Source organism: Lagenorhynchus albirostris, chromosome 3 (assembly GCF_949774975.1).
Source record: "Lagenorhynchus albirostris chromosome 3, mLagAlb1.1, whole genome shotgun sequence".
In the NCBI taxonomy this organism is placed as follows: Eukaryota; Metazoa; Chordata; class Mammalia; order Artiodactyla; family Delphinidae; genus Lagenorhynchus; species Lagenorhynchus albirostris.
The window spans coordinates 158,189,588-158,211,867 of record NC_083097.1 but is presented as its reverse complement, the minus strand read 5'-3'; the positions used below and the strand labels follow the sequence as shown (position 1 = coordinate 158,211,867).

Sequence of the window (22,280 nt, the reverse complement as noted above, 5' to 3'; positions counted from 1 at the left end):
TCATCCCCACCCCAGCTAAAGATGACTGGTAAAACCTTGTTTCTACTTAAATCAACATTTAAAAGCTCAAATGTCTACAGACGTGGTCATTTGTCTAATTTTCTTTGAAAAATGTTCCCATGCTTCTCGGTGGGATCGGTCTGGTTTTCCCCGAGCACCTTCCACCCCCTCCTCCCCGACCCCAGGTACCCAGAGACGTTTCCTTTGGACAAACCGAAGTGCTGGAGGAAGCCCGAGGCCAGTGAGAGTCTGGCCAAAAACACAATGCTCTTTTCTTAATCCCCAAAATGTTTTATAAATAAAAGGTGGTAAAACTTACCTTGAAAAAGGAGAAATGATGCTTTATTTCTTTGGGTTGTAAGTTACTAATAGCTTATGTGAAACTTTTCCAGTATGGAATCTTTATGCAGCATCGTTGGCGTGGAAAGGTTTTGCGTGCCTCATTTGCACGCTGCTTATTCTGGAGAACCCAGGCCTTGTGCACAGATGTTTAACATTCCATAAAGGAGCTTTTTCCCCCACTCTGTGACCCACTTCCATGGCCGTTAGTTCTCTGTAAGACAGAGGAATGAAATTCATTCTCTCAAGTGAAAATAGTGATTACTTCGCAGCTAAATTTTTTTCCTTAAATCAAATGACTTGCTTAAAAAAAAAAAAAGCCACACATAGCAGCCTTCTGTTTTGAAGAGCTCTGTTTTCACGCAGAAATTTGTGTTGGAAATAATCAAATTTAGGACATCATGTTACAAATAAGCCAAATAAAATCGGAAATTATATAGAACGTATTGATAGGTGATCAGTGTGAAAAGTCTGGCCAGGAAGTGAAGGTCTGGCAAATTTTGTTCTGGCTTTCGTTGAAGTTGGCAGACCTTTGACCTTGAACTTTTTCAAGGTCCTTCAACTTTTTCAGCCGACAGTCACATTGGTCTTCCCAGTTTATCGGGGGTTATCAGTCTCAGAAGCTAAAGACTCACTCCCTGGAAGTGCAGGGGTGGGATTCAAACACTGCCCACCTTTTAAATCTCTGAACAAGGGGAGAAGTTAATGAGGGAAGAAGCAGTGCTAGACCTCGAGAGAAAATGCTGGAAACAATTGTACAAAATGGGTCAGACCAGCTCAGACCCTGCAGAACTCATCTTCCGCAGCAGTGCTGTCCTGGAGAACTTTCCTCATCTGCGCTGGCAATACGGTAGCCACTGGCCACATGTGAGGCCTTGAAATGTGGCTGGCTGGTGGGACTGAAGAATGAATTTTATTTTTAATTAATAAACTTCATTTTCTAGAGCAGTTTTAGATTCCCAGCAAAACTGAGCAGAAAGTAGAGAGAGTTCCCATATACTGTCTGTCCTCACACCCTCACACCCTCCCTTACCAATGACATCCCACACCACGGTGGTATGTTTGTCACAACTGATTGATGTGTCACACGGACACATCATTATCGCCCAGAGTCTGTACTGTGCATTAGGGTTCACTCTTGGTGTTGTGTCTTCTATGGAGGAACGAATTTTTAATCTTATTTTATTGTAACATTTATTATTTTTTCTTCCAGTTTTATTGATATATAATTGACATACAGCACTATATAAGTTTAAGGTGTACAGCATAATGATTTGACTTACATACATCATGAACTGATGGCCACAATGAGTTTAGTGAACGTCCATCATCTCATATAGATAAAAATTAAAGACATAGAAAGAATATGTTTTCCTTTTACTGAGAACTCTTAGGATTTACTCCCAACAATTTTCATTATAACATACAGCAGTCTTAATTATATTTATCATGTTGTACATTATATCCCTAGTACTTATTTATCTTATAACTGGAAGTTTGTACCTTTTGACTGCCTTCATCCAATTCCCCCTGACTCCCACCTCCTGCCTCTGATAACGACAAATCTGATCTCTTTTTCTATGAGTTTGTTTCTTTTTGAAGTGTAATTGATCTGCAACACTATGTTAGTTCCTGTTCCACAACATAGTGATTTGATATTTCTATACATTTCAAAATGAGAAAGTCTTTACAGACGTAATCAAGTGATAATGACATCATTAAGGTGGGTCCTAATCTGATATGACTAGTATCCTTATAAGTGGGAAATTTGGACACAGAGACAGACATGTACAGAGGGAAGATCATGTAAAGATCCAGGGTGACACCATCTTCAAGCCAAGAAACACTGGAGGCTACCAGAAGCTTGGAAAGGGGCATGGAACAGATCCTCCCTTACAGAATTGTAATTGATTTAAATTTAAACTTACATTGCCATATGTGGCGAGAGGCCACTGTGTTGGACGGTGCAGCTTTAGACTCTGGTGAGAGAGGCCCCAGGACGGCTGATTACTGCCCAGGGTGGCAGGCACAGTAGTAGAGGGAGTTCCAAGCCACTCTGCTGCTGGCCAGGTGAGACTCTCACCATTGAGCCTCTGGTTCCAGTCAAGACACGATAGTCTCTGTGGTTTTTGTTGCCCCTGTAGACTCTCGACAGCGAGGCTGGAAGCCTGCACAATTTTCCTAGACAACCTTGCCCATTAGTGCCCCATCACATTCTGTGAGAAGGACATCAGAAGACGGGCGAAGAGGAGAAGCCATTTTTTCCAGGCTCCTGCCGGCACCTTAGGCAGTGGGGATGATAGTGGTGACTTTAGCAACAATGGCAGAAGCAGTGGTGGCCAGTGAGGACCTGTATCTGGGTTCCTGCTCAGGGCCCAGTGGTTGTGGGTTTGGGGTAACACCCTTTCCCTTTTGACTTTTAGTCCTAAAGAGGCTAGCAGCTTCCTACTGTTACTAATCTTAGGTAACCTTGCATTTCTCCTCTGTTTTTCCAATGCTTTTGCACTCAGTCTCCTGTTACAAATTGTCCTCTGTTTGAAATATCTAGGATGACTTCTCTTTTCCTTATGGAACATGGACCAATAAAGCACCCAAGGCAGCTAAAAGCCTCCATCACCCCCACCAGGACCACCACTGCATCTTTCCAGCTGTTCCACTTGCTTCCATCCATCCCCTTTCCATCCACTTTGCCTACCTTATCCTGAGCTGCTGTTCTAGAGCAGCTGTTCATGTTCAAAATCCTCTGGTGAGGGGCTCCCTGGTGGACCCATGGTTAAGACTCTGCTCTCCCAATGCAGGGGCCCTGGGTTCAATCCCTGGTTGGGGGCCTAAGATCCTGCATGCCGCACGGTGTGGCAAAAAAAAAAAAAATCTTAAAAAAAACACACCCTCTGGTGGCCTCTCATTTCTCTTTGCACAGGGAACTGAGGAGCAAAGGAGCACCATGAGGCTGAAAACTTGGAGCTCGGAGAGCAAGGTGGTCTCAAGATGAGGCTGGATCACATGCGGTCTTATTTTATTGCTCTTCACACAGGGCTCTCCAATCAGACCATATGTAATCCAGCCTCATTTCAAGACCCTTTGTCTTGCTGTCTTGAGTTCCAGAGCCTCAGTCTCAAAGTGCCTCTTCGCTACTCAGCTTCTGCTTGTGATGGTTCTGAGGCCCCACCGTCGCTGCAGTCAGGCTCAACCTTCAAGTGTCACACCATTGGACTACTCTGTAGCACTTATCACTGGTTATCTATTTCCTCATGTGATTTTTAAAAATCAATTAATTATTTTTTTGGCTGCGTTGGGTTTTCGTTGCTGCGCGTAGGCTTTCTCTAGTTGCAGCGAGCGGGGGCTACTCTTCGTTGCGGTGCACCACCTTCTCACTGCAGTGGCTTCTCTTGTTGCGGAGCATGGGCTCTAGGCACATGGGCTTCAGTAGTTGTGGCACACAGGCTCAGTAGTTGTGGCACACGGCTTAGTTGCTCCACAGCATGTGGGATCTTTCCCGGACCAGGGCTTGAACCCATGTCCCCTGCATTGGCAGGAGGATCCTTAACCACTGTGCCACCAGGGAAGTTCCTCCTCATGGGATTTTTTCATGTCTGTTTCCTTCCTCTAGACCTGTGGTTCTCACAGTGGGGGGCCTGGGGACCAGCAGCCTCAGTACCTCCTGGGGATTTGTTAGAAATGCAAAAATCTCAGGCCCCACCCAGATCTGTAAACCAGAATCTGGAAACCTAGTCTACTTAACAAGTCTGGGTAGCTCCAGGGTGAGACCTGTTTGTGTAGAGTGTGTGTCTGCCTGGCCCACAAATGGAGCACCTGTACTCAATGAGCATTTGATGGTGAATGGTTGTTGAATGAATCACAAAGCACACTGTGCTCATTTGAAGGGCACGAGGTATGTCAAGTCACTGAAGACACTGGAGCAAGCAGCTGTGAGACTCCAGAGGGGAGGAGGTGGACAGGAAGCTGTGCCCTCACTACCCCAAGATCGCACAGCCTTCCAGCTTGTCTGCCTGAGAAGTGCCACTATCACAGGACACCACGTAAGGGGAAGCTGACCCGTGCTGAAGAAACCTTGTGCCACTGTGGCCAGCTACTCAGCAGGACCTTCCTTCCTCATCCTCTTAGTGGAAACCGGCCACAGATGAGTGGGTGTCTATAGTAAAAAGAAGGCAAAACATGTCTAAACAAATAAATGTGCCTCCATAATGGTCCTCCAGCAAACACCAGGTGCCTGCTCTGTGCAGGGCTCAGCGTGAGGCATAGAGATGAAACGATAGCAAACACATATTACCATTCCCTCTTTTCAGAAGAGGGGATTGGGGGCGCAGAGAGGCTACTTAAATGACTTGCCAAGATCACACAGCAAGAAAGTGGCCACACACACACACACACACAGCTATCCTAGGAACAGGGCGCCTTGCTGGGCAGGGTGAGGGTCCCGTCGCCAGGTGGGCGACAGCCTCTGCATAGTGCTTTTGCCAGGCGCACGGCAATGGGAACAGCATCCCTAGAAGAGGGCCCATCATCGGCTAGGACCCGGAGGGGTAAGGAACCTTGGCAGACGAGCCAAGGAATTGGGAAGGAGGTGGTGAAGGAGCACGTGAGGCACTCTGCAAAGGTCCCGGGCCCCGCCCCCTCCAGCTGGGGCTAGGCGCGCGCGGCCCCGCCCTCAACCCCCTCCCCTTCTGGCTCCGCTGAGCTTGCGCGGCCCTGCTTCGGCCCCGCCCTCTCCCAAGCCGGGCTGCGCGCGCACCGCCCCTCGCACCAGTGCGCACGCGCGGCCCCGCCCTGTTTCCCCCGGCGCTCTGAGCCCGAGTCCGCGGGAAGATGGCGGCCCCGCTCATCCCCCTCTCCCAGCAGGTACGGGCTGGCTAGGAGGGCGGGCGGCGGGGGGGCAGCGGGGGCTGCGCCGCCGCCCGTGCGGGGCGCTAGGCGGACGCTGCGGGGAGGCCTAAGCGCGAGGAGGCCTAGCTGGGCGGCGGCGGCTCGCGCTGAGGGGCCCCGGCGGAGGGCGGGCGTGTGGTCCTGAAGGTGACAGGCCGGTCCGGCCTTCGGCCTCCCGCACCAGAGCGACCCAATGCGGGCGGCGACCCCGCAGGCGGGGCCGCAGTGCGTGTCTGTTCCACCCGGGGCCTGGCGTTCTCCGCAGCTTCCAGGCCGGGTGATGCACGGTAGCATTGGGCTGCCTTCCGGGGAGGTGGGCCAGGGGAGCAAGCATTTCTGCGGGTGCGGCAGCCTCGCGGGTCTTTGTCTCCTGCCGGGTCCCAACGCCGGGGCGGCAGTGTCCCCGCCGCGGCGGAGGGCAGAGCCCCGCCGGAGCCAGGACCTGCCAGCAGTGCGATCCCGGACTCTTCTCTTCTTCCACTGGGAGCTGCTTCCGCCACCCCTACGCCGTGAAGGGGGTCGCAAGTCTCCGGGCGCCTTGCGGTGCCCTCAGATCAGCCAGATGCTCTTACTAAGGGGCAGTATCAGCGGCGCGACACAGACGTGCAAAAAGAGCCATGCGCAGGCAACCCTGCCTTCTGGGAGCGACGTTCATTCATTTATCCATCCGTCAAATGTGCGTCGGGCCAGGTGCTGGGAGCGCAGCAGTCACCCAGACCAACAAGGTTGCTGTTGTCCTGGAGGCGACACTCTCGTGGGAACTAGAAACTACCTGTGTCCTGCTAGTAACAGCTGCTTTTATTTGCTGAATATCTGTGTTGTACCAAGCACCGTATTATACGCACTTTGCCAGAATTATCTAGCACAGCATTGGGATTGAGAGTGAGGACACAGGGTCACATCATCTTGTGTTCAGATCTTGACTCCAAGGCTTACTTCTCTGACTGTCCTTGGATGAAGCTCTTAGCCTCTCTATGCCCCAGCCACCTCATTTGGAAAATGGGAATATAAAAAAAGTATTGGGGTTAGGTGAAGATTAAGCATGTAAAGCACTTAGAACAGTGCTTGGCACATCGGACTCACTCATTGATTCTGTAATTATAATCATTATTTAATTCTCTGGCAGATTTGGACATTTGGAAATAGAGATTACAGCTGTGAGAATGCCAAACCCCAGGAGAGCTGTTAGGCAGGTTGACATGACTGGTCAGCTGATCCAAGGAGAGAGACAGTGCGTACTTGCTAAATATTGCCAAAACTAGCCAATTTGTAACACTGTCACTAAATTAAAAGCATTAGAGACCAGTGGTTATGAATTAACAGATACGAAAGTGCTCTGTAAAATATTAAGTGCCCTACAGATGTTGGGTATTATTATTGATAGCCAGTTGCTACCTTTTAGGGTGTGGTGTGTGTGTGTGTGTGTGTGTGTGTGTGTGTGTGTGTGTGTGTGTGTGTGTGTGTGTGTGTGTGTGTCTGTGTGTGTGTGTGTGTGTGTGTGTGTGTGTCTGTGTGTGTGTGAGAAACAGGCTTAGGTTCATTTAATGAGGAAGCGCCCCTGGTTTTTAAAACTTCCTATCCACTTTTCGGCACCTGCCTTAATTTGAACGTTTTTTTTTAAATTAATTAATTAATTTTTTTGACTGCGTTTGGTCTTCATTGCTGCGCGTGGGCTTCCTCTAGTTGTCGCGAGTGGGGGCTACTCTTTGTTGCAGTGCACGGCCTTTTCATTGTGGTGGCTTCTCGTTGTGGAGCACGGGCTTTAGGCGCGTGGGCTTCAGTAGCTGTGACACACGAGCTCTCGAGCTCAGGCTCAGTAGTTGTGGCGCACGGGCTTAGTTGCTCCGTGGCATGTGGGATATTCCCGGACCAGGGCTCGAACCCGTGTCTCCTGCATTGGCAGGCGGATTCTTAACCCCTGCGCCACCAGAGAAGCCCTTAATTTGAACTTTGATGACAATAGCTAAGGTTAATTGAGTGCTTTAGAGTTTATTAAGTGCTTATCCACACAACGAAGAGAGGGGATTCTTACTTCTTACGTTACTGATGAAGGATTAGCTTTAGAGGAAGGCAGTGGTTTGCTGCTGTGAAGTAAGGTGTGAAAACCTGAATCAGGTCATGTGATTCATCTGCTTAGCACCTTTTAGAATAAAATCCCAATCCCTCCCCAGGAATCCCTGCTGGTCAGGTGCCTGCCAGCCTCCCCTGCTTCTTTCTCACCCTGGCACCCACACTGCAGCCATACTTGCGGCTTTTCTGTTCTGCTCGTAGTTTAAGCTCTGTCTGTCCTTATGATGTCCCATGGGCTGTTCCTCCTTCCTGAAGCGCTCATCCCTATTTCTTACCTTCGTGGTGCCAGTGCCTGGCTCCTTTCAGGTGGCAGCTCAAATGTCATTCTCCCCAGAGGCCTTTGCTGGTTACCTGTTGTAAGTCCCCCTCCCCTAGCACTGTGCCTCCGCCACACCACCCGTCAGCACCAGTCATGGTCCACAGATGTCTGTGGGTCTCTTTGCTGTCTGTGTCCCCATTAGACCAGACATAGATCTCTTGCTCAGTGCTCCTGACTCTGTGCTCAGCACCCAGGGGGTGTCAGGTAAACCCATGAAGCAGGGACCAGCGAGTTGCATCACCCAGCACCCTTCACAGGTGGCTTTTCTTCCCTCCATGTGGCCTGGGGTCTGGGCCCTTGGGGGTGGGAGCATATTTGAACGAGGAGCTCGACAGCCTGAATCCCCTGGTCTCTGACAAGTTCAGGTCATTGACTGGTGTGCTTTTTCCTTTTCCTTTGTTGAATGATGGCATGGCCAGTCTTCCTTCCTTGGGTAATTATGTCAACATTTACACCTGTTAAGTGAAGCACTGCGCCACATGTTCCTGTCGACCCAGGTGTGAGGCACAGACCTATCAGGCGCTTCCAGTCTAGCTGAGGCTAACACGAGTTCAGTTCAGTCTAACACGAGTTCACAGTTATTACAGGGGAAGCATGCATATAATTCCAGGATAATTTCTGGTTGGGGTCACTAGGGGAGCCCCCTGGAGCAGGAGGCCGTGGTCTGGTTGGATTGAGGTGTAGGGCACACTTGGAATGTGGATGGCCAGCTGAGGGTGAGTGAAGCGGGTAGCCAGTGGGATTGTGGATGGTGGGGTGTTTTTCCTCTGCCTCCAGCCCTGTCTGCGTTTTTCCCATCAGCATCTTTCCTGGTCTGCTCCCTACTCTGCCATATCTGTGATGTCCCCTCCCCATGTAGTCTCCTCTGACCCTGAATATAAATCTTGTCAATTTGAAGAGTAGGTAGTTCTCGCTCTAGAAGTGATTTTTTCCTCCATCAATGTCTCATTGATTTATGTTTCTCCCAGCGCCCCCCTTCACCTCTCCTCTTTAATTGCGGCCCACCCTGGAAATGCACCTGTGTCCCTTACCCCCTTTGTACCCCCTTGTGCTCTTGTAGGCAAGGTCACCAGTAACCTACAAGAGCACACGGTGGTCCTTAACCCCAGTGGCCTGTCCTTGGGACTGGTCCTCCTTGAGCCCTGCAACACTTGTCCGTCACTGTAGCCTGCCCTCAGCCTTTACTGTCTCTCTTCTCCCAAATTTCAGCCTCTCCTGTTTGCATCCTTTCTTTCTGTTTGTTCCTGCCTCTGGTGCAGAGCACTCTTAACACTGCCTCCCAACCCTCCCCACCCCGCAATGGCTAGAACCTCATGCTATGACCTCCTGCTGCATCCTGCCTGCCCCAGAGGCCTCTTTGGTGGTGTCTTCCTTCAGCCCCATCTGAACGGAAGTTCTCCCTCCTGTACCTTCTGTGGGTCCCTTGCATGGCCACCAGACCCAGGGAACAATGGTAATGGGAGGAGAGCGTCAGGCTCAGTGACAATGAGAGTCTGCCCGGTGCCCAAGGAGTTCCTTCTTCCTTCCTCCCCACTTAGTCGTATGCTTCTTTTTAATGGGTACCACTGTTTTAAGAGTGTTTTATTCCCATTTTTCAAACGGGAAACTGAGACCCAGAGAAATTAAGTAACTTGCTGAAGTCCCATAGCTGGTGGGTGCAGAGCTGGGGTTGACCCACATCTGTCTGCCTGCAGAGCCCTGCTCTTTCCGCTCTTCTAGGCAGGCTGCTGGCCCACAGCAGCACCAGGCAAATGTGTCTGGAATGAAGACTCAGTGCTTGGGACACTTGTTTGTCCTTTCGTCCCTTGTTTTTTCCTCCAAAATAATTGCTAGTTTCTGTGTCTTACTAGAATGTTAATGCAGTATAAATTGGGGTGGTGGTGGTAGTCAGGTTTTATTTATTTATTTTTATTTTTAAATTAATTCTTATTGGAGTACAGTTGCTTTACAATGTTGTGAGAGCCAGGTTTTAGAGTAAATTTGGCTCACCCTGTAAGATCCAGAGTTCCCTGGCTGTCTCTGTCTTACTGACCTGCCTCAACCTGGTTTTTGTTGACTACGTGGCTCCCGGTAAAGCACGAACATGTAAGTTTTGCCTCTTCTGCCCCAACTTTGAGCTTTAAAACAACTTTCCCCTGCCTAGTTCTTAATCCTGATCGGTTGATCGGGGAAGCAAGTGACTGTCTTTGATCAGATGTATTGGATAGAGTGTCCACTCTCTGATGCCTCAGGCTGTGCCGACAGCCCCGGCCACCGGTGGTGAGAGGCACCTCAACAGCCCCACTCTAGGGCTGCTGTCCACTTTGACCTGAACTGAGCAGCCAGCACCCACTCGGAAAGCTACTCGATATTCTTCCTCGGGACGGTGCTCTTGGAGCCCCATTATCATTTGAGGCCCCTTCAGGGTGCCTGTTTTTCAATGTTAGGGTTCCCAGATATTCTTTCAGTGACCTCAGTTATGCAGTACTTTCTGCACCTCAGTTTCCCCATCTGCAAATTGGGAATAATACTCTATACCTGTTTTATCTGTCTCACAACAGTGGAGTGTCAGAATCCCTCAGGGTGATAGACGTGTGCGCAAAGTGCCTTCATTTGTGTAGCACACTGTTTGTTCAGGCATTTACTGGGCATCTTCTCTTGGCTGGTGCTTTCTGGGCAGCAGGATGTACCAGCAAACCTGAAGACCATCCTGCCCCAGGGAGCTGAGGTTCTAAGGAGAGGGCCCAGACGTACAGAAATGAACAAACACGTACACAGTATAGTGATGCCATCTGCGCTGTGAGAAGTGTAAAGCCGAGGAGGGCACAGTCAGACGCGGAGGTCTGGGAAGGCCTGGAGTCCACACAGGCTCCAAGGACTGAGTAGGAAAGGCATTTGGATGGCTCAGATTATCCTCCCAGTCACCCTGGTCAGTCATCCTTGCTTTATATAAAGGGGTAAACTGAGGCCCAGAGACCTTATGTCACTTGCCAAAGGTGGCACCCAGCAAGCTCACGCTGGCACGGCTCTTCTGACCCCCGTCCTGGGCTCTGCATTGCACTGCAGTTTCCTGTCTTGGAATTTTTTTTTTTTTAAGCTGCCAAACGTTATGGTAGTGTGAGGTCTCATTTGTTTTTAAACAGTGGTCCTGCTACTTCATCATTAGGTTCTATGGAGTCTGGTGGAGAGAAGATCACTTGTTTACATTTTTATTTTATTGTTTTTGAATGGGGAGGGGGAGATGGAAAGACCTGCTCGTCGTCTTTATGAGGGATCAGCAGGCTTCCCTGCTGCAGTGGGTACTCACTGCTTCCAGAGGCTGATGGAGGAGAGAGTGGGCCATGCCCAGCCCCCAGGGAGAGTGCACTCTGCTCAGGCTGGGGAGGCTCAGGTCCGAGCTGGAGGAGGGCTGGGTGACTTGCTTGCACTTGGGTGTGTTGGAGACGCTTGCCTGGAGGAGAAGGGGCATTTGGACTGGGCCGTGGAGATCCTGGGAAGGGAGGGAGGCATGGCATTTCTGACAGAGGCAGAGCAGAATGAGCGAAAGCCAAGAAGCTGGAACTCCAGCTCAAAGGGCCGAATGTGAGGCCGGGGATGGGACTTTGGGGTACATGTCCCTCTTTTAACTAGGGTGACTTAGGGTTGAAGGGAAGAAGGTGGCATGGTAAAATGGGACACAGGACTCTGTGCCTGGCCTACAAATTGGCCTGAGACAAAAGGGCCTGACAGGGTGTCTGCTTGTCTAGAGAGTAGCTGACGCAGACGTGGGGGAGGAAAGGAGATCTGCCGGCTCTGTGGCCCAAAGGCTGCTCCTGCGTGGAGTGCTTTGCCCGCCACAGCAGTCTTACTGCTACAGGCTGATGGAGGGGGAAGTAGAGGTTACAGATGACCGCAAACAGCCGTCTCCTCAGATTGCCGCCCGGTTCTGCCTGCTGAGTGGGATTGTTGTAGTTCTTGATAGCAGAATCGATTTGCTGACTGTGTTCTGGACTGCCTGATAGAGAGTTGGTTCTCCTCCTTTTGTACATACTGGCTGAAAGCAGGGAAAGGTGGTGCCTAGCCGTCACTGTCTATGGACTGGATCAGGCCTCTGCCCCACCCAGCACACGGCACCCCTGTATCCTGCACCTCCCAGACCTGTTGCTCTGCCCTGCAGCCCCTAGGCCCTTCTTTCAGTTGCTTGCATATTCTCTCTTGCCTCAGGGCCTTTGCACATGGTATTCATGGCCTCTCTGGATTGTTCTTTCCCCCACTTCATCTCCGGTTAATCCCTACTCCTCTTCATATCTCAGCTGCCACATCACTTGCGTGACAGCCTGGCCCAGCTTTTCTGTTACTGCCTTTGGGGATACTCTGTACTTTTCCACATACCAGTTTGTAATTTTCTATTGGTGGGAGTATTTGATTGATGGTCTTTCTCCCGCACTGCCTAGACCATGTCAACAAAGGCAGGGGCTGTGCAGGTTTTAATTTGACCTCGTACCCTAGGTGCTAGGAGTCATCTGTTGAACTAAAGGCTGACGGGTAGGGCAGGTCCACTTTATGAGAGGCAGTTAGGAGCTCTGGCAGTTCTTGAGGAGTGAAGTGACACGTTTAGATTGTCTGACTGCTTATACAGGGAATGCCCAGAGCTGGGTACTAGCTCAGAGACATTTGCTGTGCTACAGTCCTGAAGTGGTACAGAGCAACCTGGCCTGAGGTTTCTGGAAGAGCAGAACGGCTGATGATCAAAGGAATATGTGGATTGGCTACCAGTACAGGGATCCTCTGAGTGGGGGCAGGAAGCAGGAGGAAGAAGCAGGTGTGGTGTGGGCAGCCAGCAGGACAAGACAAGCCTTTGTGGGAGCCAGGTGGGTGGCACCAGGTGGTGGCTGTGTCAGTTGAGACCAGACCTTCATCACCTTTGCAACAGGCCCTCCAAGCTGGGCCAGACCCAACATTGAGGCACAGCCCATCTCCTGGGGACCCCCCCCACAATGTTACATTTACTGAGCACCTACTTTGTGCTGGCTCAGACCCAAGATAAATAAAACTGAACACCTGCCCTTCAGATGGCTGAACTGGAGCCGGACTCCCAGGCACAGATAATCCGGACACCCTGTGGCGGACATCCTCGTGGAGGTCCAGTGGTAGCCCGCAGAAGTGGAATGAATTGCCTCCACTGGGCTGGACATAGGAGAGGAGGAAGAGGAGACCTGCATCTCCCTTCTTTTCCCTCCTCTGTTCCAGTAGGACCGGAGGAAGCAGAGGTGTGCAGCCTTTCAGTCTGGCTGCTTGCCCCTCCACCCCCATCTTTACAGTTTGCCCCTCCTATCCGATCTGCCCAGTCAAAGCCCCCGTTCCCAGACGCTGGTCACCCGGGGTGTCCCAGAGTGGTGTTGCGGAGAGATTTGGGGCACAGGTCTTGCATGCAAGTAAAGGAGTGTGGTTGGATACCCACTTTGTGCCCATTCACCACTGACTCCCTGTTAGGGAGGTGTCATTGTCATCATTCTTGTGCTTATTTCTGAACAAGGAAACTGAAAAGGGAGAGAGGTAAAATGCCTGGTGTCAGACCTCCTGGGGAGGTGAGGTGTCTGGGTTGGCCCACAGATCTAAAACTCCCGTGGATGCCACGCTGTGGGCTCCTGGGAGGGCAGGAGCAGCTCTATCCCTGCTGTGTCCCAGCATCTGAAGCAGGCAGGTGATGGTCACCTGTTGATTGATTGCTGCGTGCTCTGAATAGCAGCCAGGAGCGCAGTCTCTCTCTAGCTGCTCTTGTTGGTAGTTGATTGGTGGGAACATTTTGTATTTTATGTCTTGGGTGAAGAAACAGGCATGTACATACTCTACTGGTGACGAAAGTCAGGGCACCCCCCTCACCCCTGGGCCAGCATCCTGATGGCCAGGCCCCCACCCCTCCCCAGGGTTCCCGATGCCTCTTCACTTCTGCTGTGAGAGGGTGTGAGAAGGGGTTCTCTGATTTACTCGTGACAGTAACAAGCATCCCTGTTGATCCATAGAAGATTGGCTTTTCTTAACCCACATAGGATGGGCTTTTCAACTTTACATTTCCAGTGGAGAAACAAAACTATCTTCTTTCAGGCTGTTTTTAAAGAGGAAAGATTAAACAAGAAAAAAACTTGACAGTGAGCCCTTCTTTAGGAGACTGCTTAACAAGGACTCTGAAGTTTTGGGGATGGATTAGCCCTCTAAATTCCCCCACACCCGAGAAACGGCACTATTGGAGGTCCCAGAACCCTATAGACTTTGGTATGTGTGATCACAGATGTTTCTTCCTTTGGGTGTCTTCTTTGATAAAGATTAGGGCGGCTTCTGTGCCCTCAGTGCACCTCTACATCCATTTTGAACATTTTGAACACTACCTCTGTGGAGAAGAGGGTTCCCAAAGGGATGAGCTGATACCCACGATGCCTAGTGGATCGGGCAATCCTGTGGGTCACTGTGGTGCTCACACATCAGGCCATGGAATCAGCATTTTATTTCAGGCCAAGTTTTTAGTTATTGGCATTTGACTTTTTGATTTTTTTGTTGCCTTTTTGCCACCGGAAAATATTCTTTAATTCACAACCCTGTAAGTGGGTTTTTATAGGTATGTACTTAGCCTACTATGTGTGAAATTGTATGTTTAAAAAAAACAACCACTGAGACTAAGAGAACTGATAAAGACTGTTCTGTCCTGGTGTTGGGAGCAGCTCAGCCAACTAGTTGAGTGAGAAAACGAGTACGATATGTACTATAGAGTGTTCAACATTTGGTGAAATATTTTATTGTTTGGTAAAAAGATCATTTGTCACGGCCAGCTGTAAGGATGACAATTCTTTGTAGATAAAACCTGTCCTTCTGTCTCAGTAACAATAATAACAACCACCATAAAAATAGTTATAACAACTGCTTCCCTTTGTAGCGTGTGCTTTACCTACATATTCTTCTTTTTTTTTGAGTGTATGATTTTTTTTTATACTGGAGTATAATTGCTTCACAGTGGAGTATAATTGCTTCACAATGTTGTATTAGTTTCTGCCAGTACAACAAAGTGAATAAGCCATATGCACACACGTATCCCCATATCCCCTCCTTCTTGAGCCTCCCTCCCACCCTCCCTTTCCCACCCCTCTAGGTGGTCACAAAGCACTGAGCTGATCTCCCCGTGCTATGCAGCAGCTTCCCACCGGCCATCCATTTTACATTTGGTAGTGTATGTATGTCAGTGCTACTCTCTCACTGCGTCCTAGCCTCCCCTTCCTCCCTGTGTCCTCAAGTCCGTTCTCAACGTCTGCATCTTTATTCCTGCCCTGCCACTAGGTTCATCGGTACCATTTTTCTAGATTCCATATATATGTGTTAGCATACAGTATTTGTTTTTCTCTTTCTGACTTACTTCACTCTGTATGACAGACTCTACGTCCATCCACCTCACTACAAATAACTCAAATTTCGTTCCTTTTTATGACTGAGTAATATTCCATTGTATATATGTGCCACATCTTCTTTATTCATTCATCTGTCAATGGGCATTTAGTTACCTACTTATTCTCATTTGATACTTTTATAGGAATGGTCAGGGCAGTCACTGTATTATCTCCATTTTACAGATGGGGAAACTGAGGCCCTGAAAGGCTTTGTAGCTTTTCACTCTGCCTCTGAGGGGTGGAGCTTTTTTTTTTAATAAATAAATTTATTTATTTATTTATAATTTTTGGCTGCGTTGGGTCTTTATTGCTGCGTGTGGGCTTTCTCTAGTTGCAGCGAGCGGGGGGCTACTCTTCATTGCAGTGTGCGGGCTTCTCATTTTGGTGGCTTCTCTTGTTGCAGAGCACGGGCTCTAGGAGCGCAGGCTTCAGTAGTTGTGGCTTGTGGGCTCTAGAGCACAGGCTCAGTAGCTGTGGCTAGTGGGCTCTAGAGCACAGGCTCAGTAGTTGTGGTGCACAGGCTTAGTTGCTCCGCGGCATGTGAGATCTTCCCGGACCAGTGCTGGGACTCGTGTCTCCTGCATTGGCAGGCGGATTCTTAACCACTGTGCCACCAGGGAAGTCCGAGGGGTGGAGCTTTGTCTGCCTGAGAACTGACCATTCTCCACCCATCTTACCCACTCCCTCTCGAGGTTTCATCTAAATCTCACCTGTGCCATGAACAAACTTTTCCTGAAGGTATGGGCCCAGCGCTGTGGGTGGGGTTGAATAAATGTGAAACCTCCACCCCCCAAGTAGTGAAATGTAGGGAGGGGGCCCGGTCATAACAGTAGCCTTAACATAAATTAGGAGTGTGGGAGAGAGGGACTCATTTCAGCTCGGAATTTGGGCGACGTCTTACAGCAGGGGGTTTGGTGCTGGGGCTGGAAGGTAACTGGCTTTCATCAGGCAGATCCCCTCTCCCCCCAGGATAGTTTGTGCCCAGACAAGGGTGAAAGGTGCACAGTGTGTTCAGTAGAGCATCTGCCAGACCAGGAAGGAAGGCGGGGCTTGACGGCTATTTGTGTGTCTGTGAGCAAGTGAGCGCGTGCGCGTGTGCGTGTGTGTGTGTGTGTGTGTGTGTGTGTGTGTGTGTGTGTGTGTGTGTGTAGGGGTGAGTTTGGGGGAAGTTAACCTGGCAGGGCCAGGAGGTGGCTTTGGGGTGCATCGAAAGCATGGCCGGGTGGAGCTTCACACTCCCTCAGCAACCACAGAGCATCTTTTCGTTTTGGCGTGACCTCGTGCCACATGGGATGGAGGGGGAAGCTGGTGAAGGTGAGGTTCCACCTGAGAGGCTGGGACCTGGTCACAGGTGTGTGCAGAGCGAGGAGGGGGTTGAAAGGCCATTCTCGCTGCTCTGTCTACCTAATCCCTCCCTGCCTGCCCGGCAGGACAAAGCTCCATTCCTGTGCTGCCCTTGCCAGTGCCTTTGTGTGTTTGTTCCCTGACCAGACCGTGATGTGACGCTCTGCTCTGCGGTGGCGGGGACGGCCCTTCTGCTCACAGTGGAATCCGGGAGCTTGGCTTGGTGCCTGCTGCCTAGAGGGCTCCTAGGCTCTGAGGAAGAGCAGTGGGCAGTGGGCGGCTGATCGTGCCACCTACAGAGGGGAGCAGGGAGGAGGCACAGAGAGCTGCTGACTCGATCTGCCCTGGGGATCCCTGGGTCCTCGTGTAATGTTGGGCCAGGGCTCAGAAGATGGCAGGGATGTTGGAACCCTGGGGTGGCCGATGTAGAAAAGGAATTTTGGGAAGGTTCGGGGCACACTTGGGGAAAGTTGGGAGCACCATGAGAAACGGGTGCTTTCAAGGAGGGCTGTAGGTGCCCTGCTGTGTAGGGGGCACTTACTGCTAAGATGTCGCCCCTATGAGTCTCCCCAGGGCCTCTTCAGGGCCTGGTCCATCGAATGGATGAAGGAAAGAGAGAATGGAAATGATGGGGCGGGGGGTGTTCTCTGTGATGCCTGGAAGAGTGGTGTCTAGGGAGGCCTGCAGGGAGGCCAGGGCTACGTTGATCTTTTTATTTATTTATTTTTTAATTAAAAAAATTTTTTTTGGTGTGGGGGCACTCCACGAGGCATGCAAGATCTTAGTTCCCCTACCAGGGATCGAACCCATGCCCCATGCAGTGGAAGCACAGAGTCTTAACCACTGGACCATCAGGGAAGTCCCCAGGGCCACGTTGATCTTAAGCGGCAGTGTTTGGCTGGAATCTGCTCCCTGCCCCACCCACACTGCCTGGGCAAGGTCCCTTTCCAGTGCCATCCACCTGCTCCTCTGCATGGCCGTACTCAACCCTGTACCCCTCTCTCTGTGCCCATCCTCTGGTCCCCACAGGACCCCACTCCCTTGGTGTTTTCTTGCCAACGGCACCTCCTTTCTCCGTTGTGGGCCTGTCTTCCCCCAGTGCATCCGTGTGGGGGTGCTCCTCAGCCTGTTGGTTGTCTCGTGTCCCCTCGGGCAGGCTCAGCAGTGTAGCCGCCGTCTCCCTGCCCTCACAGGTGGGTGTCTGTGGGCTACAGAGTCGCCCTCCATCCTGTCTTTTCCTCATAGCACTTACAGCCCGCTGTGTGTGTTGTCATGTCTAATGACATTCTCCTCCAGACCAGGAGTTCCGAGAGGCTGGGGTGGGGGCGTGGTCCCCTTATTCACTGTTGCACCCCATGGAGGCCAGTGCCTGGGACCAGGCAGGCACTCCATAGATACTGCTGGAATGGAAAAGAGATTTCCACCTCGACGTCCCATAGGGACATCCCAGAGAAAAATGTTCAAGGGGGAACAGCCCCCTCTCATCTGCGTGTTTCCGCATCGTGGATGGCTTTGGGCCTCATTCTCCTGGAGGACGATGGCAGTCTCTCCCTAGCCTCCTCCCCTCCCTCCTGTCACCCGATCTGAGTAGCTGAGTGCATACTCAGTTCACCTTCACAAGCGCGTCTGCTCAGGTCGCCTTCAGAAGGACAGGATGATGTTCTGACCTCTCAGCAAGGGGTGTGCAGACCTGTCATGTCATTGCTTCTGCCATTTCTGCCTGGTCCTGCATCCTGTGCAGGGCAGTGTGTTGGAGCAGGAAGGCTGCCTCCAGTGACTTTTGTTCCTTCCTCACTTCTGTTTCCGGTAGATGGGATTGAGAGTGCTGGACTCCTGGAGCATGGAAGCTTTCACACCTTGATTCTGTGTTCTTCCAGATGGCGTCTCACCCTAAACTACCCCTGCCTGGCTTGTTCACATTGATGCCTCATTGTGTGTCTAGACTTTCAGTTGTGGTTCTCTTGCTCCTTGGTTCTCCTTTTAGGAGAACTCCCCCGTGTCACGTCCCCACTGCAGGCCCTGAGTTCTGCGTGGCTCGGAGGGAGGCCTTGCATTCTGTGCCAAATGGCAGGCACACGTCTTCAGCTGGCCTTCGTCATGGCGGTCATTTGGGTCCCTGGGGAGAATCGTGTATCATCCTTCAGATCCCTCTTCTCCTTTCGCGTCTTCTTTTCCTTTTTCTGTCCTATTTACAAAAAGCAGTGTGTGCTAACGTGGATCACTGGAGCACTCAGAAAGCCGGGAGAGGCAACCAGTTCACAAGTAGGAATCACTGTACACATGTGGTGTCCGTCCTGCCAGGTTTAGATCCAAGTGGATGTGATCACTGTGTGCTTACCAGCCAGGTCATAACTGCGTGCTGATTTGGGCCCTCCCTTTTCACTTGAGCAAACATCGTAAATGTTCTGCCTGTGCCATTTTTACCGCTTTGTGGTATTCTGTCCCAAGGAGACAGCAGTTCATTATTGGCTTAACTAGTTCTTGACTATTTCCAGTCCTTTACTGTCACCTGCAGTCCCGCCCTGAAGAAGGGCAAACTGATCCAACCCTCTTGCCCTTCTGCCTTCCTGCATATCTGATCATTACAGAATCCCAGGAGGAGACCCTAGAGTATCGGGAAGGCCTAAAGAAATTCTGGTTTTTATTATTTGACAAAAGCAAATTCTGGTTTTGTCAAATAATAAAAAGAAAGAAATTATTTGTTAAAGAAATTAACAAATAAAGGAATTCTGGTTTTTATCATTTGACAAAAGCACGATCCTGCCAGTGATAAAGCTACTTTTCATTTATCACACTTAAACCTGAAGCAGCTTGTACCATTAAAATCCTTGCCAGAGCAGAAACACATCACATGTTCGTCTTTAATTATGTAAAATTTTAAGCACACTACAAGTAGAGGGAAGAGTTTAATAACTCCTATGTACTCACCACCCGTTCACAACAGATGCCAACGTTTTGCAAATGTCTTTACCCAAGTGTTTTTCATCTTAGAAATCATATTTCAATATGCACTTCTAGTAGCTGAGACTGTTTTCTTTTACATTACCACAGTGCCATACCACAGCTTAATTAATAATAATCTGATACCCAGTCCATATTCAAATTTCCGTGATTATCTAAAAATATCACCTTGTGTTTGGCTGTGAGATCTCCTGAGTCTTTTTTTTTAATTTTTAAAATTTTGAGGTAATTGTAGATTCACATGCAATTGTTAAAAAACAATGATGCAGAGAGATCCTGTGTATTCTTTATCTGGTTTTCTCCAGTGGTAATATTTTGCAAATCTGTAGGACACCATCCTAACCAAAACATTGACATTGCTACAGTCAGATGCAGAACAGTTCCATCCCCACAGGGATCTCTCTAGTTGCCCTTTTACAGCCACACCCACTTCCCTCCCATCTCATTCCTTTCTGATCCTTGGCAACCACTAATCTGTTCATTTGTATAATTTCAGCATTTTAATAATGTACAGTGGAATCATACAGTATGTAACCTTTGGAGATTGGCCTTTTTCACTCAGTATAATCCTCTGGAGATTCTCCTGGGTTGTTGTGTATATCCGTAGTTGATTCCTTTTCATAGCCAAGTAGTATTCCATGGTGCTGTGGGACCACGGTTCATTGAAGCAGTTACCCATTGAAGGAGATCTGGCGTGCTTCAGTTTTGGGCGATTATGAATAAAGCTGCACTAAACATTTGAGTACAGGATGTTCTGTGAACTTAAGTCTTCATTTCTCTGGATGAATGCCCAGGACAGTTGCTGGGTCCTGTGATAGTTGCATGTTTAGTTTAGTTTTTTTTTTTTTAATCTACCAAGCTGTTTTCCAGAGTAGTTGTACCTTTTTACATTCCCACAAGCTCCGTATGAGTGATCCAGTTTCTCTGCATGCTTACCAGTGTCACCAATTCTTTTTTTTTAAATAAATTTATTTATTTATTTATTCTTATTTTTGGCCGCGTTGGGTCTTCATTGCTGTGCACAGGCTTTCTCCAGTTGCTGTGAGCGGGAGCTACTCTTCGTTGTGGTGCATGGGCTTCTCATTGCGGTGGCTTCTCTTGCTGTGGAGCACGGGCTCTAGGCATGCAGGCTTCAGTAGTTGTGGCACGTGGGCTCAGTAGTTGTGGCTCGCGGGCTCTAGAGCGCAGGCTCAGTAGTTGTGGTGCACGGGCTTAGTTGCTCCATGGCATGTGGGATCTTCCTGGACCAGGGCTCGAACCTGTGTCCCCTGCCTTGGCAGGTAGATTCTTTTTTTTTTTTTGGCTGCTTTGGGCGTTGGGTCTTTGTTGCTGCACGCGGGCTTTCTCTAGTTGCAGTGAGCAGGGGCTATTCTTTGTTGCAGTGCGTGGGCTTCTCGTTGCAATGGCTTCTCTTGTTGTGGAGCATGGGCTCTAGGTGCACGGGCTTCAGTAGTTGTGGCACGTGGGCTCAGTAGTTGTGGGTCACGGGCTCTAGAGTGCAGCCTCAGTAGTTGTGGTGCATGGGCTTAGTTGCTCCGTGGCATGTGGAATCTTCCTGGACCAGGGCTTGAACCCATGTCTCCTGCATTGGCAAGCGGACTCTTAACCACTGTGCCACCAGGGAAGTCCCAGTGTCATTATTTCTTGTTTTAGCCATTCCAGTAGGTGTGTGGTGGCCTCTCACTGTGGTTTTTCAAGACAATTTTTTTTTAATTGAAATATAGTTGATTTATAATATGTTAGTTTCAGGTGTACAGCAAAATGATTCAGTTATATGTGTAACTTTTCAGGTTCTTTTCCATTATCAGTTATTACAGTATATTGAATATAGTTCCCTGTCACAGTGGTTTTTAATTTACATTTCCTAGCTAACGATATGCTGGCCATCTTTTCATGTGGTTATTTGCCATCTGTATATCCTCTTTGGTGAATTGTTCATGTCTTATGCTCCTATTCTCATTGGATTGTTTCCTTTTTTGTTGTTAAATTTTGAGAGTTCTTTATGTATTGCAGATACTAGTCCTTTGTTGGATATGTGATTGGCAAATATAGTTGACATTTGAACAACACAGGTTTGAACTGTGCAGGTCCACTTATATGTGAATTTTTTCTTTTCTTTTTTCTTTATTTAAAAAAAATTTATTTTTTTATTTTTCAGTAAATGTGTACTACAGTACTACTTGATCTGAGGTTGGTTGACTCCATAGATGTGGAACTGCAGGTACAGAGGAACTGTATATGGAGGGCTGACTATAAGTTACACTCGGATTTTTGACTGTGTGGAGGGTGGGCACCCCTAACCCCCACATTGTTCAAGGGTCAGCTGTATTTCCTTCTAATCTGTAGCTTGTCTCTGCATCCTCTTATCAGGGTCTTTTGTAGATCAAACATTTTAAATTTTGATGAGGTCCAGTTTATCAATTTTTTTCCCTTATGAATCAGGTTTTTGGTGGCAAGTCTGAACTCTTTGCCCAGCCCCTGATCCTGAATATTTTCTCCTCTGTTTTTTTAATATTAATTAATTAATTTATTTTTGCTGTGTTGGGTCTTCGTTTCTGTGCGAGGGCTTTCTCTAGTTGTGGCAAGCAGGGGCCGCTCTTTTTTTTTTTGTGGTACGTGGGCCTCTCACTGTTGTGGCCTCTCCTGTTGTGGAGCACAGGCTCCAGACGCTCAGGCTCAGTGGCCATGGCTCACGGGCCCAGCCGCTCCGTGGCATGTGGGATCTTCCTGGACCGGGGCACAAACCCGCGTTCCCTGCATCGGCAGGCGGACTCAACCACTGCGCCACCAGGGAAGCCCTGGGGCCACTCTTCATCGCGGTTCTTGGGCCTCTCACTATCGCGGCCTCTCTTGTTGTGGAGCACAGGCTTTAGACGCGCGGGCTCAGTAGTTGTGGCTCACGGACCCAGTTGCTCCGTGGCATGTGGGATCCTCCCAGACCAGGGCTCGAACCCGTGTCCCCTGCATTAGCA

At 49.6% G+C, this 22,280-nt stretch overlaps 1 protein-coding gene across 22 annotated transcripts in view; it reads left to right on the top strand.

Annotated features, from left to right (window-relative positions):
* Window positions 1-5,137: 5,137 nt before the first annotated feature.
* Window positions 5,138-22,280, top strand: part of EPS15L1 (epidermal growth factor receptor pathway substrate 15 like 1) — a 99,778-nt gene continuing 82,635 nt past the window's right edge. For 19 of the 22 annotated variants that reach the window (XM_060144613.1, XM_060144614.1, XM_060144612.1 and 16 more), the window contains exon 1: window positions 5,138-5,199. In XM_060144613.1, the coding sequence (XP_060000596.1) occupies window positions 5,167-5,199 (33 nt within the window). In that variant the 5' untranslated portion in view covers window positions 5,138-5,166. The remainder of the gene's footprint in view (window positions 5,200-22,280) is intronic. The other 3 variants (XM_060144617.1, XM_060144611.1, XM_060144616.1) reach the window with 2 other exon arrangements.